Raw genomic sequence first — 19,478 nt, 5'->3', positions numbered from 1 at the left:
AGGATAATTGGGAGTAGAGTCTCATGTACCTTTCTGCCCAGGCCAGCTTCAAACCACAATCCTTGGTTCTCAGGCTCCTAACAAGCTAACATTATCATATACAGGAGTGAGCCACTGGCGCCCAGCTCAATACTATACTTTGAAATATACAAACATACCTCATAATCAAACAGTGAAATTCTTGTAATTGCATCAGGAGAAAATAAGTTAACAACACTATATAATAATGCATTTATTAATACTCAATTTTAAAACATCAAGTCTTATGTTATTCATGACCAAGTTCTTACCAATATCGTTAACCCTAATTTTCCTTTCTTCTTACCCTCAGACAAAAAAAGGAAAACTTGGAATATAAGGATTTTTGTTACATACCTAACAGTTTAATATCCACAAAGACCTGCAATACACTTTAACTTTATACAGAGGAAGCAATGGCAAATTACAGTGCAAGGCTGTAGGATCTATCTGCCCAGCTTTTCCAAGTTCCAGGAAGTGTAAGAGTTAAAAGCCAACCAAAACTCCTGAAATAAAATCCAAAACAATATTGCAGATGTGTGGTACTTAGAGAAGGTGGAGACCATTAATTCCGCATGCATATTTAATGTGTAAAAATTATTTTTACATCCTATAAGAAGCTTTTGGAAAAGCTATGAAATGTAAAAGCAGGCAGACCCTAAGCATTTCTAAATATGAAGAAGAAAGCAGGAATTGCATCAAGAAGAATAAAATCCTGGTTACTCACGATTCTTTTCACCTCTCCACCTTGACCCAGCTTTCATTTTACCCGAGACACCCACAGGAGAAGTTATTTCTGCCATCAAGAGCAGCAGCATCAGGAAGAGCACAGCCATGCCAGGTAAAAATAACCTCTATGGAGAGTCCTGTCGCAGACGAACCTGAAGCCTCTTACTGGGAATAGAAATCTGGAGCCAATCCTGTCATTTTATTCAGCAGAAGTGCAAAGATGCTGTTTTTTTGCACATAAATATTAAAAAAGCAGGTAGCTTCCCATCAGACTCCCTATTTGAATTATGCAGGAAATGTTAAAAAAAATTAGAAGGGAGTTAAACCTTCCTCTCTCCATGAGCATAAATGTCAGGAGAGAGATGACAGTTTTCCTGATTTTCCTGCAGCTAGGTTAGTTCTAACCTTCCCCCTGCCATCTCTCACTTCTTCCAAATGTTTGTCAACATTTTCTATAACCTGATGGGAGGAAAAAGCTAAGATTTCCACGTTTTCCCACCTATCCATTCTGTACAACAGATTATAGTACTTGACAAAACTGAATATTTAATTTTGACACTGCAAACACACCTCATTTCAAACAGAGGTGGTTGTTAAAGAAAGGGAAAAAATACCACTTGTTCTCAGAGCTCTAATATCTTGGAGAAGGGATTAGATGTATAAATATCTGCTGCTAAGACATGATAAAAATACCTCTTAAAAAAGGGAGGGGTAAACAATGATCTTTCCTATCCAGCCTCTCCTGTGCACTTTCTGTGATCACAGAATAATATATAAAGACAGTCTGCCAACAGTATTTCAAATCCATGGAGCAGGCAGGATGCAATGTGCTTTGCACATTCAAGAATCATGTGTAATGAATCATAAACACTCGTTTGCTTTGTAAATATATTTTGGTATATTCCAACTCTTCTGTTTCCTGCAAAATGGTCTCTATCACCTCGTGAGCTGAGCAGATATTTCAGCTAATCAGACTTCTATGCTTAATATTGAAGGCTATTTCCTAGGAGAAAATCAATATATTATTCTGATTATTTTGAAGATGTGCTGTAAGGATGTAAGAAGCTTGCCTTTGCCTTTGCTTTATTTTTAATAATAAATTAAAAGGATTTTAGATGTCTAAGGACACTCTAGAACAAAAAATATGCTTTTTTAAACAACAAGCACATAAGCCATTTTCAGATATTTTAAAACACATTATAATGTTCTAAATCTGACCTACTTCTACACTTGCTCACACAGCTGCTAAGAGATGTTTCTGAAACACATATCTGATAATGTGCTATTTACTGTTCCTTCTTGACCTCTGGAAGAGGTCAAGAAAATTGAAGAAAAATAGCTACAGCAAACAGACAAGTAGAATACATGGGTGAAACAACACAAGAGGGTAAGGTAGAGATTGTGGCCATGTGGAAAGAAATTTAGTCAATTTTGGCTGAATTTTGTTGCCCTGTGGTATTCAACTTTGAACTTTAATTTTTTTTTTTTTTGAACTCAGGCCTTGAGCTTGCTCAGCTGGTTCTATAACATTGAAACATATCTCCAGCCAGAATTTTGCTGGCTATTTTGGATTTGGAGTCTAGAAATCATTTCTTCCCAAACTGGTTTACAACCATGATCCTCCAGAAGTCAGCCTCTAGATTAAATAGGATTACAGATTAAGACACCAGAACCTTGCTCAGAACTCTAAACCACATAATGCAGCAGAATATTTTGAATATTTTTCTAACTTAAATCTTCCAGTCTCTTTGAGTCAACGGATATGTTTTGAATGTTCGCAAGATACCAGAAATTTTATTGTTTGTAAGATAATGTAGCATTTTTTGAGGAAATATATTAATTCTTTGATAAATTCCTAAAAATAGGGAAAAATATTTTGGTTTTCTTTTTCTTTTGCTGAAATATTGCATGACTTAAAATGTTTGCCTTCTACTATTCCCAGCCAAATCACTGCTTCATGTTAAGAAATATATGAGAACACTAGTTTGATGAAAAACAATAAAATCATCAAATCACGCTAAAGGTTTTGTGAAAATGCCTGGCTCTAGTACCTCGAGAGTGTTTCTCATGGAATCATGCAGAGTATGACCACTTTGTTATCATTTGCTGTGGACAGGGCTAGTTAATATCAGCCTTTTTTCAAGAAAAAGGGAAATTTAACAGGGATTAGAAGAAGAAATAGGCTGTCAAACGTAGGGTTGGATTAGTTTTCCATAAGCATATGAGTTATAACTAAATTTGCCTGGTATATGTGAGTGGATTCCAATGACATAATTCCTTTGAACAATGAATTGGCAGTTTAACAAAATGAATACCAGGAAGCTGAAATATGTGTTATCCGAGCGAAGACAAATGGAGAGAGGAATTGTGAATAAATAATGGAGTCCTAATACTCAATTACCAGTCCTCCCCTCATTCCTTCCCCCCCATCCCCCACCCCACTCCCAATTGCTCAAATGGTAATTTGCCAATAGTGAGTGAAAAATACCTGGCAAGAATACAAGTTCCCAAGTTCAGATGCCATATGAATATTTAAACCAGCAAGTTCTCATGTTCCATAATCATCATCATCATCATCATCATCATCATCATCATCACCATCAAATGGAATTCTTCAAGTAATTTGTATGGAATCACACAGAAGAAAATGTCTGACTTGCTTAGAAGAACCAAAGAAGTATTTCTCATTTTTTCTCATTCTTCCTATGAGCTGTAGAATCTAGTCAAACCAGGAAGCCCCAAATTCTCCATAACAACCCAAAAGTCAAGACTATCAGGACTTCTGGCCAATTTTCTTCTTCCATGGAATATATTTTACCAATATCATTGCCGTGTACAATCCTATTAATGCTTAATAGCTGAACAAAGATTATATACTTAGACCTTTCCAGAAATATTTATTTTTCTCATGATTTATTCACCCACAAATAAGGGAATAACCATACAAGCTTAAATTACATGTGTGTTTGTGTGTATGTATGAGGGGGTTCTGTAAAATTATGAATTTATCCAAAGCATGTTTGGCAGTCACATTCTAAATTGCACATGTGAAAATCTCTGATAAAATGTATTTCTGGCCAGGCACTGGTGGCTCATGCCTGTAATCCTAGCTACTCAGGAGGCTGAGATGTGAGGATCGCAGCTCTAAGCCAGCCAGTTTTTGTGGGTTTGTAAAAAATTGTCATCATTAAATAATTCTTCAAAATTTCACAATTACTTAATATGAGATAGACAGGAATGCTGAAATTTGTGTGAGGAAAAACTATATACTGATAAAATAAAATTAAGATCCCAAATCTAGTGAAGATCTTTGGTATATAGCATATAAAAGTCTTAATTCCCATTTAAGGAACATTTGATTTAAGTTAAGGCCCAATCACTACAGTATAGTAAATGTGTTTGAGAGGAAAGAGTTGAATCTGGAAAACGAATTCAACTATTGCAGAAGCCTAGGCTAGGGATAATAAATGGCTTGGAGTGGTTTTAGCAGAAACTGACATATACATAGGCATTCCATAAATAAAAGTGTTAAGGCTTACTCTTACTTTGATTGGAAAACATGCACATATGCTTCAATTATAGGAAACATTGCTCATCCATATATAATGGTAGTTGTTATTTTCTGGACATTATTATGAGTGATATCATCTTGCCAAATCTTAGAGGCTAATGACCTTGTCTAGAGCATAACATCTTGACCACAACCACAGATAATCAAAAAGTACATTTATTTCTAAGGAACATGGTAAAGTGTTTGCATACATATCAACTCCATTGATTTTGAAGACTTTTGGGGGGAATTAGGTTGATTATCCATACTTTTTTAAATTTCAAAGCATCTTATCTAATAAACTAATTTCTAATGTTGGTGAGATCAAATTAATCTCCACTATTAAACATCTAAATTGAAAATGGCAGAGATTAGGCAGCAATTTTACATTTTACAATTTTCCCCTTACACATAATCAATCTAGATTTCCATTCTCTTGATTTGTGGATGGGGGTTCTGTGGAGAATAAAATGGAACTGATGGTATGACTCTAAGACATCCTAAATACACTGGCACTACCTCTTCTTTCTGACTTAATCTCTCTAGGGCTACCAGCTAACATTTTTGTGAAGGGACTACAGTATGTGTAGAGGCACATGAAAACAAAAATCAGAGATATTGATCTAACAGCCAACAAGGCTCTAAGCCTGTTTAAGTTTTTTTGTGTAGGCTTATGGGCTCTGATGACTATAGACCTTGCCTACAGGATGGCTTTAACTTTCCTGAGAGAGCCCGAACCAGAATCACTCAGCCAAATCAATCCCCATTTCATGATAGCCTAGTTGATAGATGATTGTTGTTTTAAGCTGCTGAGATTTGGTGGTAATTTATTACACAGAAAGAGATAACTACACAGCTTGAATAAAAGGCCCCTCATTTGTTTTATCACAGCTAATTCCAAAACCTTGATGCTGATTTACACATGAACTGGTTGGTAAAGGTCATGGCTGCCATCATGATCCTCTCACCCACGGAATTGTCTAGTTTCTTTCACACTGTAGAGAAAATAAGTGATGTTAATATGGAGGACACCATCTCGTAGGGTTGCATTCTAATCAATCTCACAGTCCTTTTATGTTTGGCTTGCAAGCTGTTTTGCATCTTTTCGAAGTCAGGCAGTCAATTCTCAGTTCACTCAGTTGTTAACAGTTCCTAGTTTTCCACTGCAGCCAGATGGCTATGCACATTTAAGTTGTAGATCTGGTTTCAGAATGTATATTCTAATCAGATTATTGAAAACATTCCACCACTATTCAACATATAATACTATCTTTAAAAAGGACATTTGTTAATTAGGTCAATGGCACAGTATCCAATACATTGTAGAACCTCAAAGAATCTCTCATATAAGTGATTGGTTGACATGACAGTCATCTAGGAATTATATCAACATGTTTAAATGAATTCTAGGAATGGCAGTGCCTTATGTTTTTGCCCTTTAGACTTCCTCCATAAGGCCATACATATATTGCTGCTATTTAAAAGGACACAAGTGGTTTTCATTTTATAACATGAAAGAGATTTTACCACTGGTTGTCTTCTACCCCTTCTTTTGGTGTACCACACTACACCAATCAACAGTATCTTTGCAAAATATAAATTTAAAAAAAACCTTAAATGCATATCACTTAAATTAGATTCATCAAATATATAAAGATAATTGTGGACTGAATTAATTTTGCAAAAATAAATTTATTATATCTCTAATGCCATGATCAATGCAGAAAATTTCAGTCAGTCCTACAAACCTCCTATTCTTTCCATCATTAATTAGAGCAGCTATTTATACATAGTTGCAATAGTTGTCTAATTAGATGAATAAATTAACAATCCAAAATAAAGAGAACTGTCTTATGCAAATAGAATTAACACAATTTCTTTTCTAAATTAGACACCTAGATATATAATATACTTTGTGCAAGGCTTAAATTCTTTTAGTAGCTGTACAAACAAGGGATAGATGTACCATAAACAAAAAATAGACAGGGACATTGTATTGGTAATACACAGTCATGAGATACAATTTTTCTCATTGATATTTTCAAATATAAATAATGACTGTTGGTGCTAAAAAGGAGTATTACATATAATCTGGTTGGTTGTAATCTAACCAGCCAGACCAAGAGGAAACTTAGAACAACCACTCAAAAACTGGAAGTGGTGCTGTGGCTCAAGGGGTATAGCACTAGCCTTTAGAACAAAGAAGCTTAGGGAAAACACCCAGGTCCTGAGTTCAAGCCCCACAACTGACACAAAGAAATATACTTTATATCTGACTTATGTGTAACTGTAACCCCTCTGTACATCCCTTTATAATATATTTTAAGTTGCAATGTGAAAAAAATAAAATGAACAAAAAACAAATAATACTCTGAAAAATTAAATATGGCGTGAATGATACAAGGGTTTGGGAAATGGATTACGTAGCACAATCTATGGGAAAAGTTATAGCTTATATGGGACTTTGGAATTTTGGTCAAGGACAAATGATGACTAACATTAGAAAAAGTCCACGCAGGAATATAACTGAACAAAGCGATATAGATGTGTATTTACAAGGTGAGTGATAGAGTGCTTGAGTGGTTAGAAGCAGCATTAGTAGGGAAAACACAAGCAAAAGGGAGGTTAGTGTCACATACTACAGTCCATTGAGGTGAAGATCATGAAGTCAATTCTGAGAAAAATGATGAAATGTCATGAAGAGGTTGTGAGGAAGAAGCCAGACAGTATCACATATGGAGGTAAAGTATTGCCATGCACTTAATAGCTAACCAGATAAATGTTAAATGCATTCTCTGAACATCTTTCCCGTAGAATCATCTCAACTGGAAGTATCAGGTGTGTGTCCCTGTCCTGCATTTCACATGTTCCACTCTCCAGAGTGTGAGAGGTTAATGTTTAAAGCATTCTGTGCTGTGGCTGAATGAAGTGAAAAATATAACATTTATTCGTTTAATTTGCTTAACTATTTATTGACTTAATGTTGCCTTTGTGAGTCATAAGAAAACCTAGATACTGGACAACCTAATGGATAACAATTGCTGTTCGTAACTGATGAACATCATTCTCAGAATCTTTTTTTCATGAACTTCTTCCCAGAAGAATTTACCATAGAAGTTTCTTTAAGAGGGCTGGCAATTGTTAGGATGGAACTAATGTTCATACAATCATTTCCCTGAAAGATGCATCCTAAAAAAAAGAGACTATGGGACCTAGAGATACAGGAGTTTCATCCAAGTGACAAGCCAAATGAAAGGTCATGTGGCAACTGGGTTTGCCAAATATTGAGTAAGGGTCTTCATAAATAGAGTAATTTTCAGCAGGACTAACTTTTTAAAGTTAACCTTACTACCTTCTCATAGCAGCATTCGTAATGCTGCATCTATGGTATAGAAAGTTTCTTTCTATATGACTTTCTACTATGACTTTGAAAATATGATGCTATTGACACAAAATTGAAGTTTTCTGTCAGAACTTCAATATAAATATTTATGAGAGTAACAGATATACAATACTTTGTATGACATATGGTTTCTTTTAATCAACTCCATAAATATAATTGTTTTTCCTACCTAAAACAGGTGTTTCAGGATTCATTAGTTTCTGCATTTTTAGAATGAGAACAAAGATCTAATTTTATCATTGACAGCAGCTATTGAAAATGTTTACATAGAGAAAGATATTGAATAGTCAACCTTCATGTAATAAGGCTATATTTGATTTAATTTTCTGGTTAAGGGTAAACTATAGAAGAGTCAATCCATGTTAGTGCAAAACGTACATTTTTTTTTACTAATAAAATAACTAGTCCACCATACTGAATTATTTTTTTCCTTATCCTGTATGGCTTTTAAGGTATTTGAGGATCGCAAAAGTATCATTAATGTTACTGTATAGGACTGTGGAAGGCTACACAATAGGATAGCATGTTCTATAGAGAGTTTGTGGAATAGTTTGTGATGAAGACTGCAATAGATTTCCCCAGTCTCACTGCTCAAATTATGTGTGGCTTTTGGAAATTTTACTGTGGAGAGCTGGAGTCTATTTTACCACATCTTGAATATGATTAGCCTTGTGAATTATTCTGATCAACTTGTGAAGAAGGGCCTTACGAGACCTTCTGGCATCTGTTTCAGCACTATTGGTACTCTACCCAAAGACTGCCACAAAAGGAATCTCTGGTCTATGTTATTGGGGCCTTTGACAGAATGTAGAGAACAAGAAACACACTCTAGCTGAAAGCACAAGTGGCCAGTCATGGAAGCAAGGCATCAATGGACCTTCCAATCCAGTTGATAGCCACAAGATTGCAAAGGAACTATTTCATTCATACCCATATGTGCTTGTGATTATGTATTTACTTCATCTCTGTGGGCTTCAGCCTCTTGCTCTGTAACATGAGAGTGACAACACCATCTCAGTGGTAGGACTGGTAAGGATGTGCAAATAAAAAAATTTAAAACATTATTGGGAGCAAAGAAAGTCCTACTGATCTGTTAGTGAACATTATTATATTTGTGACTGTTGACATTCTTTTATGAGTCTAATTATGATCATCATTGTGATTTTTATGTTTCATAATTTTATGATTTGTCTAATATAGGAAATAAAAATTAGACTCAGAGATGAAACATTAGCCAAAACCCACATATCTATAGAATGATGTGGACAGGCCCACTTGTTCTTGAGTCTAAGTTATCAATCTCTACATGTATTCACATCTATCCTGTAATTCAAAACTTGTAACCATTGTGATGAATGGCTACTATTGGAACAATGATGAACATAGATATCATGTATACACAATCATACATATGATATATTCTATATAACAATTATCTATATAACATAATTATATATAATTATATATATTATATATAATATATATAATTATATATATTATATAACATATATAATATATATAATTATATATATTATATAACATAATGAGCATATATATGTGTGTTTGCACATATTTATTATACATTTAAAAGCTAAATCACAATATTAATGCTTGAGAAAAAATTATATTAGTTCATGGGTATTGATGTAGGCATATTATTTCTTTTGTGCCTCTTACCTTCATATTTTATATCCTTTCCTCTGGTGCTATTTTATACTTCATTTTAACTGTCCTTAAGAAAGCTTTTGCAGTAACATTTCTACGGAATATTCACTTTTCTCATGTTTTTGTGTCTTTGTTCAATTCAATTAAAGCCAGTAGGGAATCTTTCTGAAAGTTCAATCCTTCTTGTATGGAGGAGACAAAGTAGTACACTTCGTGTATTTAGTCTTTCAAGTAATATACAAAGAGATATAAATGTTTGTAGATGTTAAAAAAGTAGCTATAGACCTGAGGGTTTCTTTTTAAACCTCTAAATGGAAAGCACATAGAAAACAAATATCTAAGGTAAAAGTTTTAACACTAACATCTATACCTTACTTTAAGAAGCCAGCATAGAAAAGACAATGCTGATTTTGATGGATAGTTTTCCCCTAACCTGAAGTACCAATGTAGAAACAGCAATGCTTTACTTGCCTTTGCTTGAGTCATTTCATTTGTTTATCATTTTATTTAAAAATAAAATGATGCCTTAAATTGATATGTAATATCTATTTCCATAAAATTATCTTATAAAAATTGTGTATACTCAACATTGGATAGGTCCCCATTATTACTAGTGGGTTTTTATTTTTTTATCATAAAGATACTGTACAGAGGGGTTACATGAGTAAGGTAATGAGTACATTTCCTATTGAGCATTGCTATGCCCTCCTTCCCCCCCCATTATCCCTTCTCTCCCCACCTCCCCAACTCCTCCCATCCCCTAACACTCACCCCCAAGTTGTAAAGTTTGTTTTCAACATAGTGTCTTGTATGTCTCATTGTTACAATGGGTCAACCTGTATCCTTATTTAAGCATTTTGTTATTTCCCTTCCCTTCCCCAAATTAGAAAAATACATATACAAGATGCAGGGCACCTGGATCAAATACAATGCAATCAGAGATTATACCTTGAAGGAAGAACATACAAAAGAAACAAAAAAATCACATAGTACATTAAAAATCAACAGCACATCAGAAAGAATGACATTATCCCATTTGTTAGGAAACGTAAAGACTTGGAAAAAATTATATTAAATGAAGTAAGCTATACCCAAAGAAACATAGGTCCCATGGTTTTTCTTATTTGCAATAACTGGTAGTATATGTCTAGGATAATCTTATCAGACAAGCAGAAAAGATCAAAAGCTATGTAAATATGACCATATAAGATGATGCAAAGTGAAATGAACCCCAAGACAGGGACACCAGAAGTTTTTTCTTTGTAGCTGTTGTTTTTAATGTACTAGTAGGTTTTTGAAAGTAACAAGTAAACTATTTTAGTATACTTGATGACTCAACTAAATACATCTTAACAAGACAGAAAGCTTGCCTACATCAAGAATAAAAACAAAATGTAACTTTAGTGTTTTAGGGGATTTAAATTGATTAGGTACCTAAAATAAACAGGAAAATGTGTTAGTAAAGTACTGCATAACTTTGCCAAGGGAATCAGATGATAAAAATTGCACTAACTATTTCATCTATGTACTAATTAGTATAGCACACTCCCAAGGGTTTCCTGTTTGTACTAAATTTTACTACTTAAAATACATATATGCATTTATTACCACATTGCTTAAAAATAACAGAATTAATGCATCTCGAAGTAAGATGGTCTGATGATAAAAGATGGTTTAAAGACAAATTCACATGTGGTAATTGCAGCATACATGGGTTTCAATATTTTCCAGTTCTAGTCTCTAAATTATCTCAGATTATTTATATCATTCATCTTTTCCCCATAGCATTTTAGTTTAATGCATCAAAATAAAAAAAAGATTGATTGTTACAAAATTTATCTTCCATGGCCATACTAATCTCCACTTTGCCTAAACTATTTAAGCCTGTGTCTCTCATAAAATGAAAGAGAGCTCTTTACCAAAATGTTTTTGGGAGCAGACTTGCTATAGAGCTTCAAGCTATGCATTATTAGCTTCTTAATTCTCTCCAATGTCAAATAGTGGCAGACAGTTCATATTTGAGAACTACTGTGTAACTGCTGGAAACCTATTTGAGTACCAAGGCTGCTCCTATGGTCTCTGGCCTCCTCCAAGTTCCCATGAGACACAAAGGGACACTTTAGTCAGAGGCCTGAGGCCAGTGTGGGTTCCAGAGGGACCCTTCACAGTTACATAGTTGGAGGATGCCTGTCTCAACTCTCCTCTCCTCCCTCCCCTCCCCTCATGTCCTCTCTTCTGTCATTCCTCACACCCTCTTTCTCTCATCCAGATTTTTATTGGCTGAGATGGGGGTTCAAAAACTTTTTTGCTTGGGCCATCCTTGAGCTACAGTCTCCTCAATCTTAGCCTTCTGAACAAAAAGGAGCCATAAAGTCCACCCAGCTACCTGTGTCATTCTTAAGCAGAGAAAATAAATTTGTGACAATGCAATATAGAGATAGGAATCAGAGTACTTTAGGGTTTTTCACCCAGAATTCATCAGAGGTGTTCTCTTTTTCCCCCCTATTATCTTTAAATAGCTGTCAAAGGGATTTCAATTCCACATGCCATCTTATGACTACAATACATCTTAATCAATGCCCTTCTTTTCATCATTCTCCCTCATCTCTCCCAAACATTCCCATTTCTTCATTTTGTCTGCTCCCATTTTCACATATATACATTGAATAGCATTGCAACTGCCCCTTCCTGTCTCTATTTTTCTGACTCCTCCCCTTGACCTCCTTCAACACATGTTCCAGGTATTCATTTTCTTAAACTGTATATTTGCTATTCATAGGCGTGACATCATTGCACTTGTTCCCTGTGTATACCAAAATTCTTGTTTTTTTTTAAGTTATTGAACTGCCTTAAACTCAATTCATATTATCTTTATTGTGAATCATCAATTAGTACAATTTTCTTAGTATATTTTTACTATTGAATACCTTACCTACTATACTTTTGTAGTGTTTAAGAGAGAGAGTCACTGTATTCTAATGTCTAATATAACCTAAAAGTAATTTATGGGTTATCGTAAAAGACATAAAATCGAACAATGTATTACATTTAAAAACGCAACATAGAAGATTATTTTAAAAATATTTGTCATACTGGTTTTGTTATTCAGAAACCAAAAGGTTGCATAGAAATGAATGAGGATTAATATCAGCTTGACAACCTCTTCTGGAGGAAATGGGACTATAAACCTCCCTGGAAATCAAAGCTCTAAAGATCTGTCAAAATATTTTATTTTTTATTCCTAAGAAAACTTTGGGCTATGCATTGACAATCTTTGCTTTCACATTAAAGTGTAAATATTCATAGGAAATAGCAGTATGTTAAATTCCACTCACACTTTTGTGAAGTGTGAAAATTCAAGAGACAGTTTTACGGTGTCACAAGCCTTATATACAGAGGCTGAAATCCCACTCTGGATAAATAGATCCAGGGTGGTTGCTTCTCCTAGGTGAGCTTCTATTTTCTCACCCACGAAAAGTACATAATAAGAAGGCCTCCGGCACCAAAGTTGTATGTGGATCAGCTGCCATGATATTTGGACATGGTTTATGTCTGAATCACCTGATCAAAACCAGTAGGTTAGTTTTTCTTTGACAATAGTCCACCAAAAGATTTAGTATTTTCTTTTTTTTCTTTTTTTTGGGGGGGTCCGGTCGTGGGGCCTGAACTCTGGGCCTAGGCACTGTCCCTCAGCTCTTAAGCTCAAGGCTACTGCTCTACCACTTGAGCCATAGCGCCACTTCCGGCTTTTTTCTTTTTGCTTATGTGGTGCTGAGGAATCAAACCCAGGGCCTCGAGCATGCAAGGCAAGTGCTCTACCACTGAGCCACCTTCCCAGCCCAAGACTTAGTATTTTCTTATGAAAAATGGAAGCACAGCTATCATGTGAAATCCAGTGAAGATTCATTGGATGTGATGTGCTGAAATCACTTGGTGTGTTGAAGTGTGTGACAATGACCAAGATGAACAGGCTTCTAATGATCTTTCATTTTCCCAGCTGGTCATATGAATGCACTGTTCTATTCTGAAGATGGCTCTTCCTTGCACATTGGTGTTAGTGTAAATAAAACAAACATATGGATTTTGGAAAGTTTTGTTTTCTTAATATATGCTGTTTTGGACCCAGTTTCAATTAGTTGAAATTGCTCTACTTTAAAGGTATCCCTAAAGTAACATTCAAGTAGGTAGATGCCTGGTTGGTTTGTGGTTCATAAGATATCCCTAATGTATAATTGCCTATGTAAACAATTGAATTAAATATATTTTAAATATAAAGCATAAACATATTCAAATACAAATTAACGACTATATTTTAAAATGAAAGGAATTTCAGATATTTCTGAGTTAGAAAATGTGACTAAGATATTGTGCTTGTACCTAGATGAATTGGATTTCCCTCACATTATTTATATGCACACTATTCATATTATTAGACCTCCACAAAGGAAAACGTTGAGATCGGTCAAATGAGTATTACCTTAACTAGCCTGAATCTATGTTTCCATACCATTCTGAATTTACTGTGCCTTCCCCAAGTGAATGTAAATTATCCACCTGCCGTTCATTTATTAGTGAATATAATAAACATTCTGCTGTTATTAAAATGGGCATCATAACAATATGCAACAAAAAATTTAAAGTCCTGAAATTTATATTCTAATTACTCTTTGCCTTTTTTATGAAGAAGGATAAACCATCTCACACATGGTACTTCTCAGGACCTCCACCCCTGGTAAAGTCCCTGATGAGCCAGTGTTTTGTAATATGTAACTTCCTCCACATAATTTAAATATTTAACTTCTAAAAATATGATGAGAACGTGATATGGGAGATACTAACTGTAGACACTCTGTGGAGATGCACTGAGTCAGATTTTAACTCAAAATTGCAAGTGAAAAATAGTAAGAGAATGACACTGAGTACAAAAAGATAGACCAAAAGAAAATAAATAATATAGCATAATATAAGAGAGCAACATTATATTCTGAAGAAGCAAAGAGGTAGAAAGCATAGCGCAGGAATCTGAGTAAAGGAAAAATCGAAAAAATCAGCAGATAAAGACATGTTCTGACCCAGCTAGGCCTGTCTGGGGTGCTAGAAATATGTTCAGTTTCAGCTAATAATAAAATATTTCTCATTCTTTTGGAGAGGTGGCATTCACATTAGTTGTTTTTTTAGGAAAATTAAGCTGAGGGAATTTTGTGTGTTTGTACTTACAATAAGTTTAATTATTGGAGCTCAGAATGACTATGTTCATTTCAAAAAACATTAAAAAAAACTGTGTTAAACAGAATGCCTGCCTGTGAAGATGCTCATTCTATTTCCTTCCTTGTTATTCTATGTTATTCACATTTTATTTACTCAAGATACACATTTATGGTAGATCACCAGGAGAAAGATGTATTAAGTAACTTACTAGAAAATAACCAATGCATCCTTCATAATGCATAATAATTTTAATGTCAACTTTAATCAGCTTACTTTTACAAGTCACAAACTGTTTTAGAAAAATGATAGTTCTAATGAAAATAAGAATGAAATGCTTAAAATTTTCTGATGTTTAGAAAGCAGAAAAAATTGAAAATATTATTATGGATCAATTACCTACAAGATTTAGGATTCTTTTCATCTTCTTTACATCTCTAGTTACGAAAGATATGTGGCCCAAGATTCCAGACTATTCTGACTGGACCAAAAGAAAGAAACACACACACACAAAATCAAGATTTATGAAGAAAAAATCTATACAAAGGTCATGACTTAAGGAAAAGAGGAAAAGAAGTGAGGAATCTTTCTCTGTCTCTGTCTCTGTCTTTCTCTCTCACACACACAAATTCTGTACACTCATACTCAAGGGGATTTGAAGTTTGAGTGATACAGATCAGAAACCTAACAATAATTTTCCTATCGAATAATGTGGTTTGAAGAGGAAATTGGAAATAAAATCTGGATTTCCCATTATCGGACTTATAAGAGCTACATTGTTTGAGGCCTTAGATAACAACTACACTTTTTTTTCTCTTACCACATTGTAGCCCTTTCCATAATTACTAATCTTCCCAAAATGATTTAAAAATTAGAGTTTTATAGAACTATGGGCAGAAAGAAGATCCCTTATCTGTTGCTTTATTTAGTACCCAGCACCAACTGGTAAATAAATACCTTCATATTTGGTAGAATTTGGTATAGGTATTCATTGTGTATATTGTATATGTTCAACTTTTTCACTCTGAATATTTAATAAATAGCAATACATTGACATTTTAAAAGGTAAAATTTAAGCCGGGCGCTGGTGGCTCACGCCTGTAATCCTAGCTACTCAGGAGGCTGAGATCTGAGGATCGCGGTTCAAAGCCAGCCCGGGCAGGAGAGACCGTGAGACTCCTATCTCCAATAAACCGCCAGAAAACCGGAAGTGGCGCTGTAGCTCAAGTGGTAGAGCGCTCACCTTGAGCTGAAGAGCTGAGGGACAGCGCCCAGGCCCAGAGTTCAAGCCCCACGACCGACAAAAAAAAAAAAAAAAAAAAAAAAAAAAGGTAAAATTTGACAGAATGTAGAATAAACGTTTTTTTATTTATTGTAATATAGAAATAAAACTCGTCTGGGAATGTGGCCTAGTGGTAGAGTGCTTGCCTAGCATTCATTAAGCCCTGGAGTTGACTCCTCAGTACCATATAAACCGAAAAAGCCAGAAGTTGTTCTTTGACTCAAGTGGTAGAATGCTAGCCTCAAGCATAAAGACGCTCATGGACAGTGCCCAGGCCCTGAATTCAAGCCCCAGGACTGGCAAAAAAAAAAAAAGTAAAATTCATCAACACAAGTCATGAACCCCTAGTAAACAATGTAACTATCACTTTTTATTTTAGCTTTCTTTGTTCAAATAAACCTATTATATTTACCTTCACAAAACAAGTCACAGAAAGGTCTGATAGAAGTTTCATTGTACTTTTTGTTGCCTGTTCAACAAGTAAAAGAAAAACTGTCGGGGCTGGGAAGATGGCTCAGTGGTAGAGCGCTTGCCTTGCATGCCTGAGGCCCTGGGTTCGATTCCTCAGCACCACATAAGCAAAAAGAAAAAAGCCAGAAGTGGCGTTGTGGCTCAAGTGGTAGAGCGCTAGCCTTGAGCTGAACCGCTGAGGGACAGCGCCTAGGCCCAGGACTGGACGCCCCCCACCCCCCAAAAAAAAGAAAGAAAAACTGTCTAGTATTATAAAGGATAGAAAAATGAAGTTGCTCAATGTAAACTATCAACAATAAGCCATAGTCATTTTTTCAAGGATATTAAATAAAAATAACAGAGAAACACAAATAATTTTACATAGTAAAATTTCTCCAGTAAAGATAAATTTTCATGCACATTTTAGCAAAATACAACTAAAATTTATTTCTTTAAATCTTTTCAGTGTTTTCTTATTCTGTTTTTATCTAAGGAAATTATCATATTCCATTTCTGCCTCATATTAAACAAAATTTTGATTTCAGTGGAGACTCAGTCTGTGTTCTCGTTCTTTAAGAGACTTCCCTTTATAATTATAAATTTAGTTCTTTTATATTGAATCTAAATCAAACATTGATTTGCAGAGTACATTCCAATTTGAACAGTAGACAAAATAAGGCAATTTGTGCGTACGAACAGCATATACTCATCAGCTTTTTTCAAGCACTTGGATGGTAACTTTTTCAGTTTATGTTCTGTTCAAGATGCCTTTGAGCACCCTCCTGAAGAATGCAATTTTTAGAAATCTACAATTTTTTTAGCATACCCAACTCTAAAAATCTATGTATCCATGCTTGAAGAGACATGAGACCACTGTCTTTAGGGGAAAGATTACTAAAATCAAATTGTCCAGGTATGGATATTAGATATACCATTGTGGGCTGAGAAAAATTGGCCAAATGAATTGATACTTTGAGGTGCTAATGTCCTCATTTTAGAAATGAAGCTACTGATACCTTATGAATTCCTGTGTTGATACAATTAGTTAAAATCATGGCAGATCCTTAGCACAGTGCTGTTGTGTGGGAAGTGATGACTAAGAGTTCAATAAGATTCTACCATTTCTATTATGGGAGCCACTATCCCTGTTAGTATTATTATAACTTAATACCCTGTCTTTGTGCAAAATACTGAAGTTAGTATTCTAAAACAGTGGCAGTTTCTTATGAAGTTACCCTTATAGATTAAGCAATTACATCATGACATATTCTCACCTCCAAAATAGAGGGGTTGGGACAACTACAACTAGATAGTATGAAAGTAATTATAGTAGATTTACTCATGATTACTCCAAACTCCTGAACACGAGGACTAGGCACAGTCTCTGGGATCCTTTTTGTGCAAGGCTAGCACTCTACCACTTGAGCCATAGCACCAGGTCCAGACTTTTCGGTGATTAATTGGAGATAAAACTCTCATGGATTTTCTTTTGTCTGGAATGTTTGAACTGTTCCTCATGTCTCAGCATCCTGAGTAGCTAGGATTACAGGTGTGAATCATCAGTGTCTGGCTACCCCAAACTTTTAACAAACAAATTGTCCATCAAATTATGAGCAGATGAAAAAATTTGGAATATATATGTAATGGTGAGTTCACACATGGAATTTTAAAAAGAATGACCTACAATATAAACAGTTCTCAAATATATTATAAGAGGAAGAATCTAGAGAGAAAAAAATCTGCTTGCTGTAAAATTTGATTCTGATGTTGTTCCAGAAAAAGCCAAACCACAGAGAGAAATCTGTTTTAAGTTGTGAGAAGGATGAACTAGAAAGGGACAAGAAGAAATCTCTTGGGATGAAAAACATGTTTTCTATCTTCATTACATTTTTGGTGATATCTTTGTATGATTTTTCAAAACTCATAGAAATGTACAGCTTAAAAGACTGATTTTTCTTATATGTGAGTTATAGTATAAACTGATCAAATGGAGCTTAGTATACATCTATATATATATATATATGTATATATATATAGATGTATACTATATATATATGTATATATATATATATATGCTTAAGAAACTAAACCCTCAAACCATAATCAATTAATGAATGGACAAAAGAGCTAAAAAGAAACTTTTCAGAAGTGGAAAGAATGGCCAATAGACAAGAGAAATGTTCAACATCTCTAGCCATTAAAGGAAATGCAAATCCAAACAACACTGAGAATCTACTCCTGGTAGAACTGGATGAGGTCAAGTGAACAAATAGACAAATGAAGAGAGAAAGGGTTGGAACACGCAGACATAATATTGAACTTATATATGAGAAGGTGGAACTAGGAAATTGGAGAGAATGAGTAGGGTTAGCAGAATTGAGGGGGGAAAGATGAAAGGGGTGGCATTAATCAAGTTGTATTGTACCCAACGTACTGAATTCAAACCTCTTTGAACAACTACTTAAAAATAATTTTATAAAGATTAGAAGCAGCAATAACAACATATTCACAAAAGATTATATTTTATTACAAAGGTATAATATTAGTATGGTCTATGCATATATATATATATATATATACATATATCCAATGTTAAATTTTCTTTCCTGGTTTGTTTGGGTTTTTTCTTATCAATATAACATCAAAATGCAATGAGGTATATTTTTTTCAACAAGAGCAAATAGACACCCCACATTTTTTTCTTTGCCATACAAGTAAAATGTCTGTGTCACTCAAGGGTTTCACTCCATGCGAGAAAGGTTGAGCTTCAATCTGGAGTGTAGGAGACGAATTTGATGACATTTAATCATGCAGTGTTTTTAACCCTAAGCAATTATTTAAAATCAATATATTTCTCTTCTGAAAAGTGATATTTCACATTTTCCACAGGCCTAATCATGGCTCACTTATGATGTTTTAGAGAATAATGAATTTAGCACAGAAAAATCACTACAATATTTTGAAAGCATTTGTTATTAAAATAAAGAACAATTTGCTATATTGCAATAGATACTTATGTGATGGTCCTTACTTAACCAAGATGTTTTAAAATGTATTAAGTTTACAGAATTTCTTTCTTGACTCAGAATTCTTTAATGGTAACCTAGTTGATTTTATATTGTAAACACATATATAATATATCTAGGTCATGTATTATTATTGGCTTTGAAACACCG

At 34.5% G+C, this 19,478-nt stretch overlaps 1 protein-coding gene across 5 annotated transcripts in view; it reads right to left on the bottom strand.

The window, feature by feature from the left end:
* The window catches only part of Robo1 (roundabout guidance receptor 1), an 820,976-nt gene that overhangs the window by 702,381 nt on the left and 99,117 nt on the right, over positions 1 to 19,478 (bottom strand). The window contains exon 1 of one of the 5 annotated variants that reach the window (XM_070030454.1): positions 746 to 922. The exons of the other annotated variants lie outside the window; for them this stretch is intronic. Within the exon in view, the coding sequence (XP_069886555.1) occupies positions 746 to 854 (109 nt within the window). The 5' untranslated portion in view covers positions 855 to 922. Of the gene's footprint in view, positions 1 to 745; positions 923 to 19,478 lie in introns of those variants that run through there. 5 annotated transcript variants of the gene reach the window in all.

This window comes from Dipodomys merriami, unplaced genomic scaffold, assembly GCF_024711535.1.
Source record: "Dipodomys merriami isolate MVZ:Mamm:240054 unplaced genomic scaffold, mDipMer1.0.p SCAF_2, whole genome shotgun sequence".
In the NCBI taxonomy this organism is placed as follows: Eukaryota; Metazoa; Chordata; class Mammalia; order Rodentia; family Heteromyidae; genus Dipodomys; species Dipodomys merriami.
The sequence above is the reverse complement of the archived record's forward strand: the minus strand, read 5'-3'. Positions and strand labels throughout refer to the sequence as shown.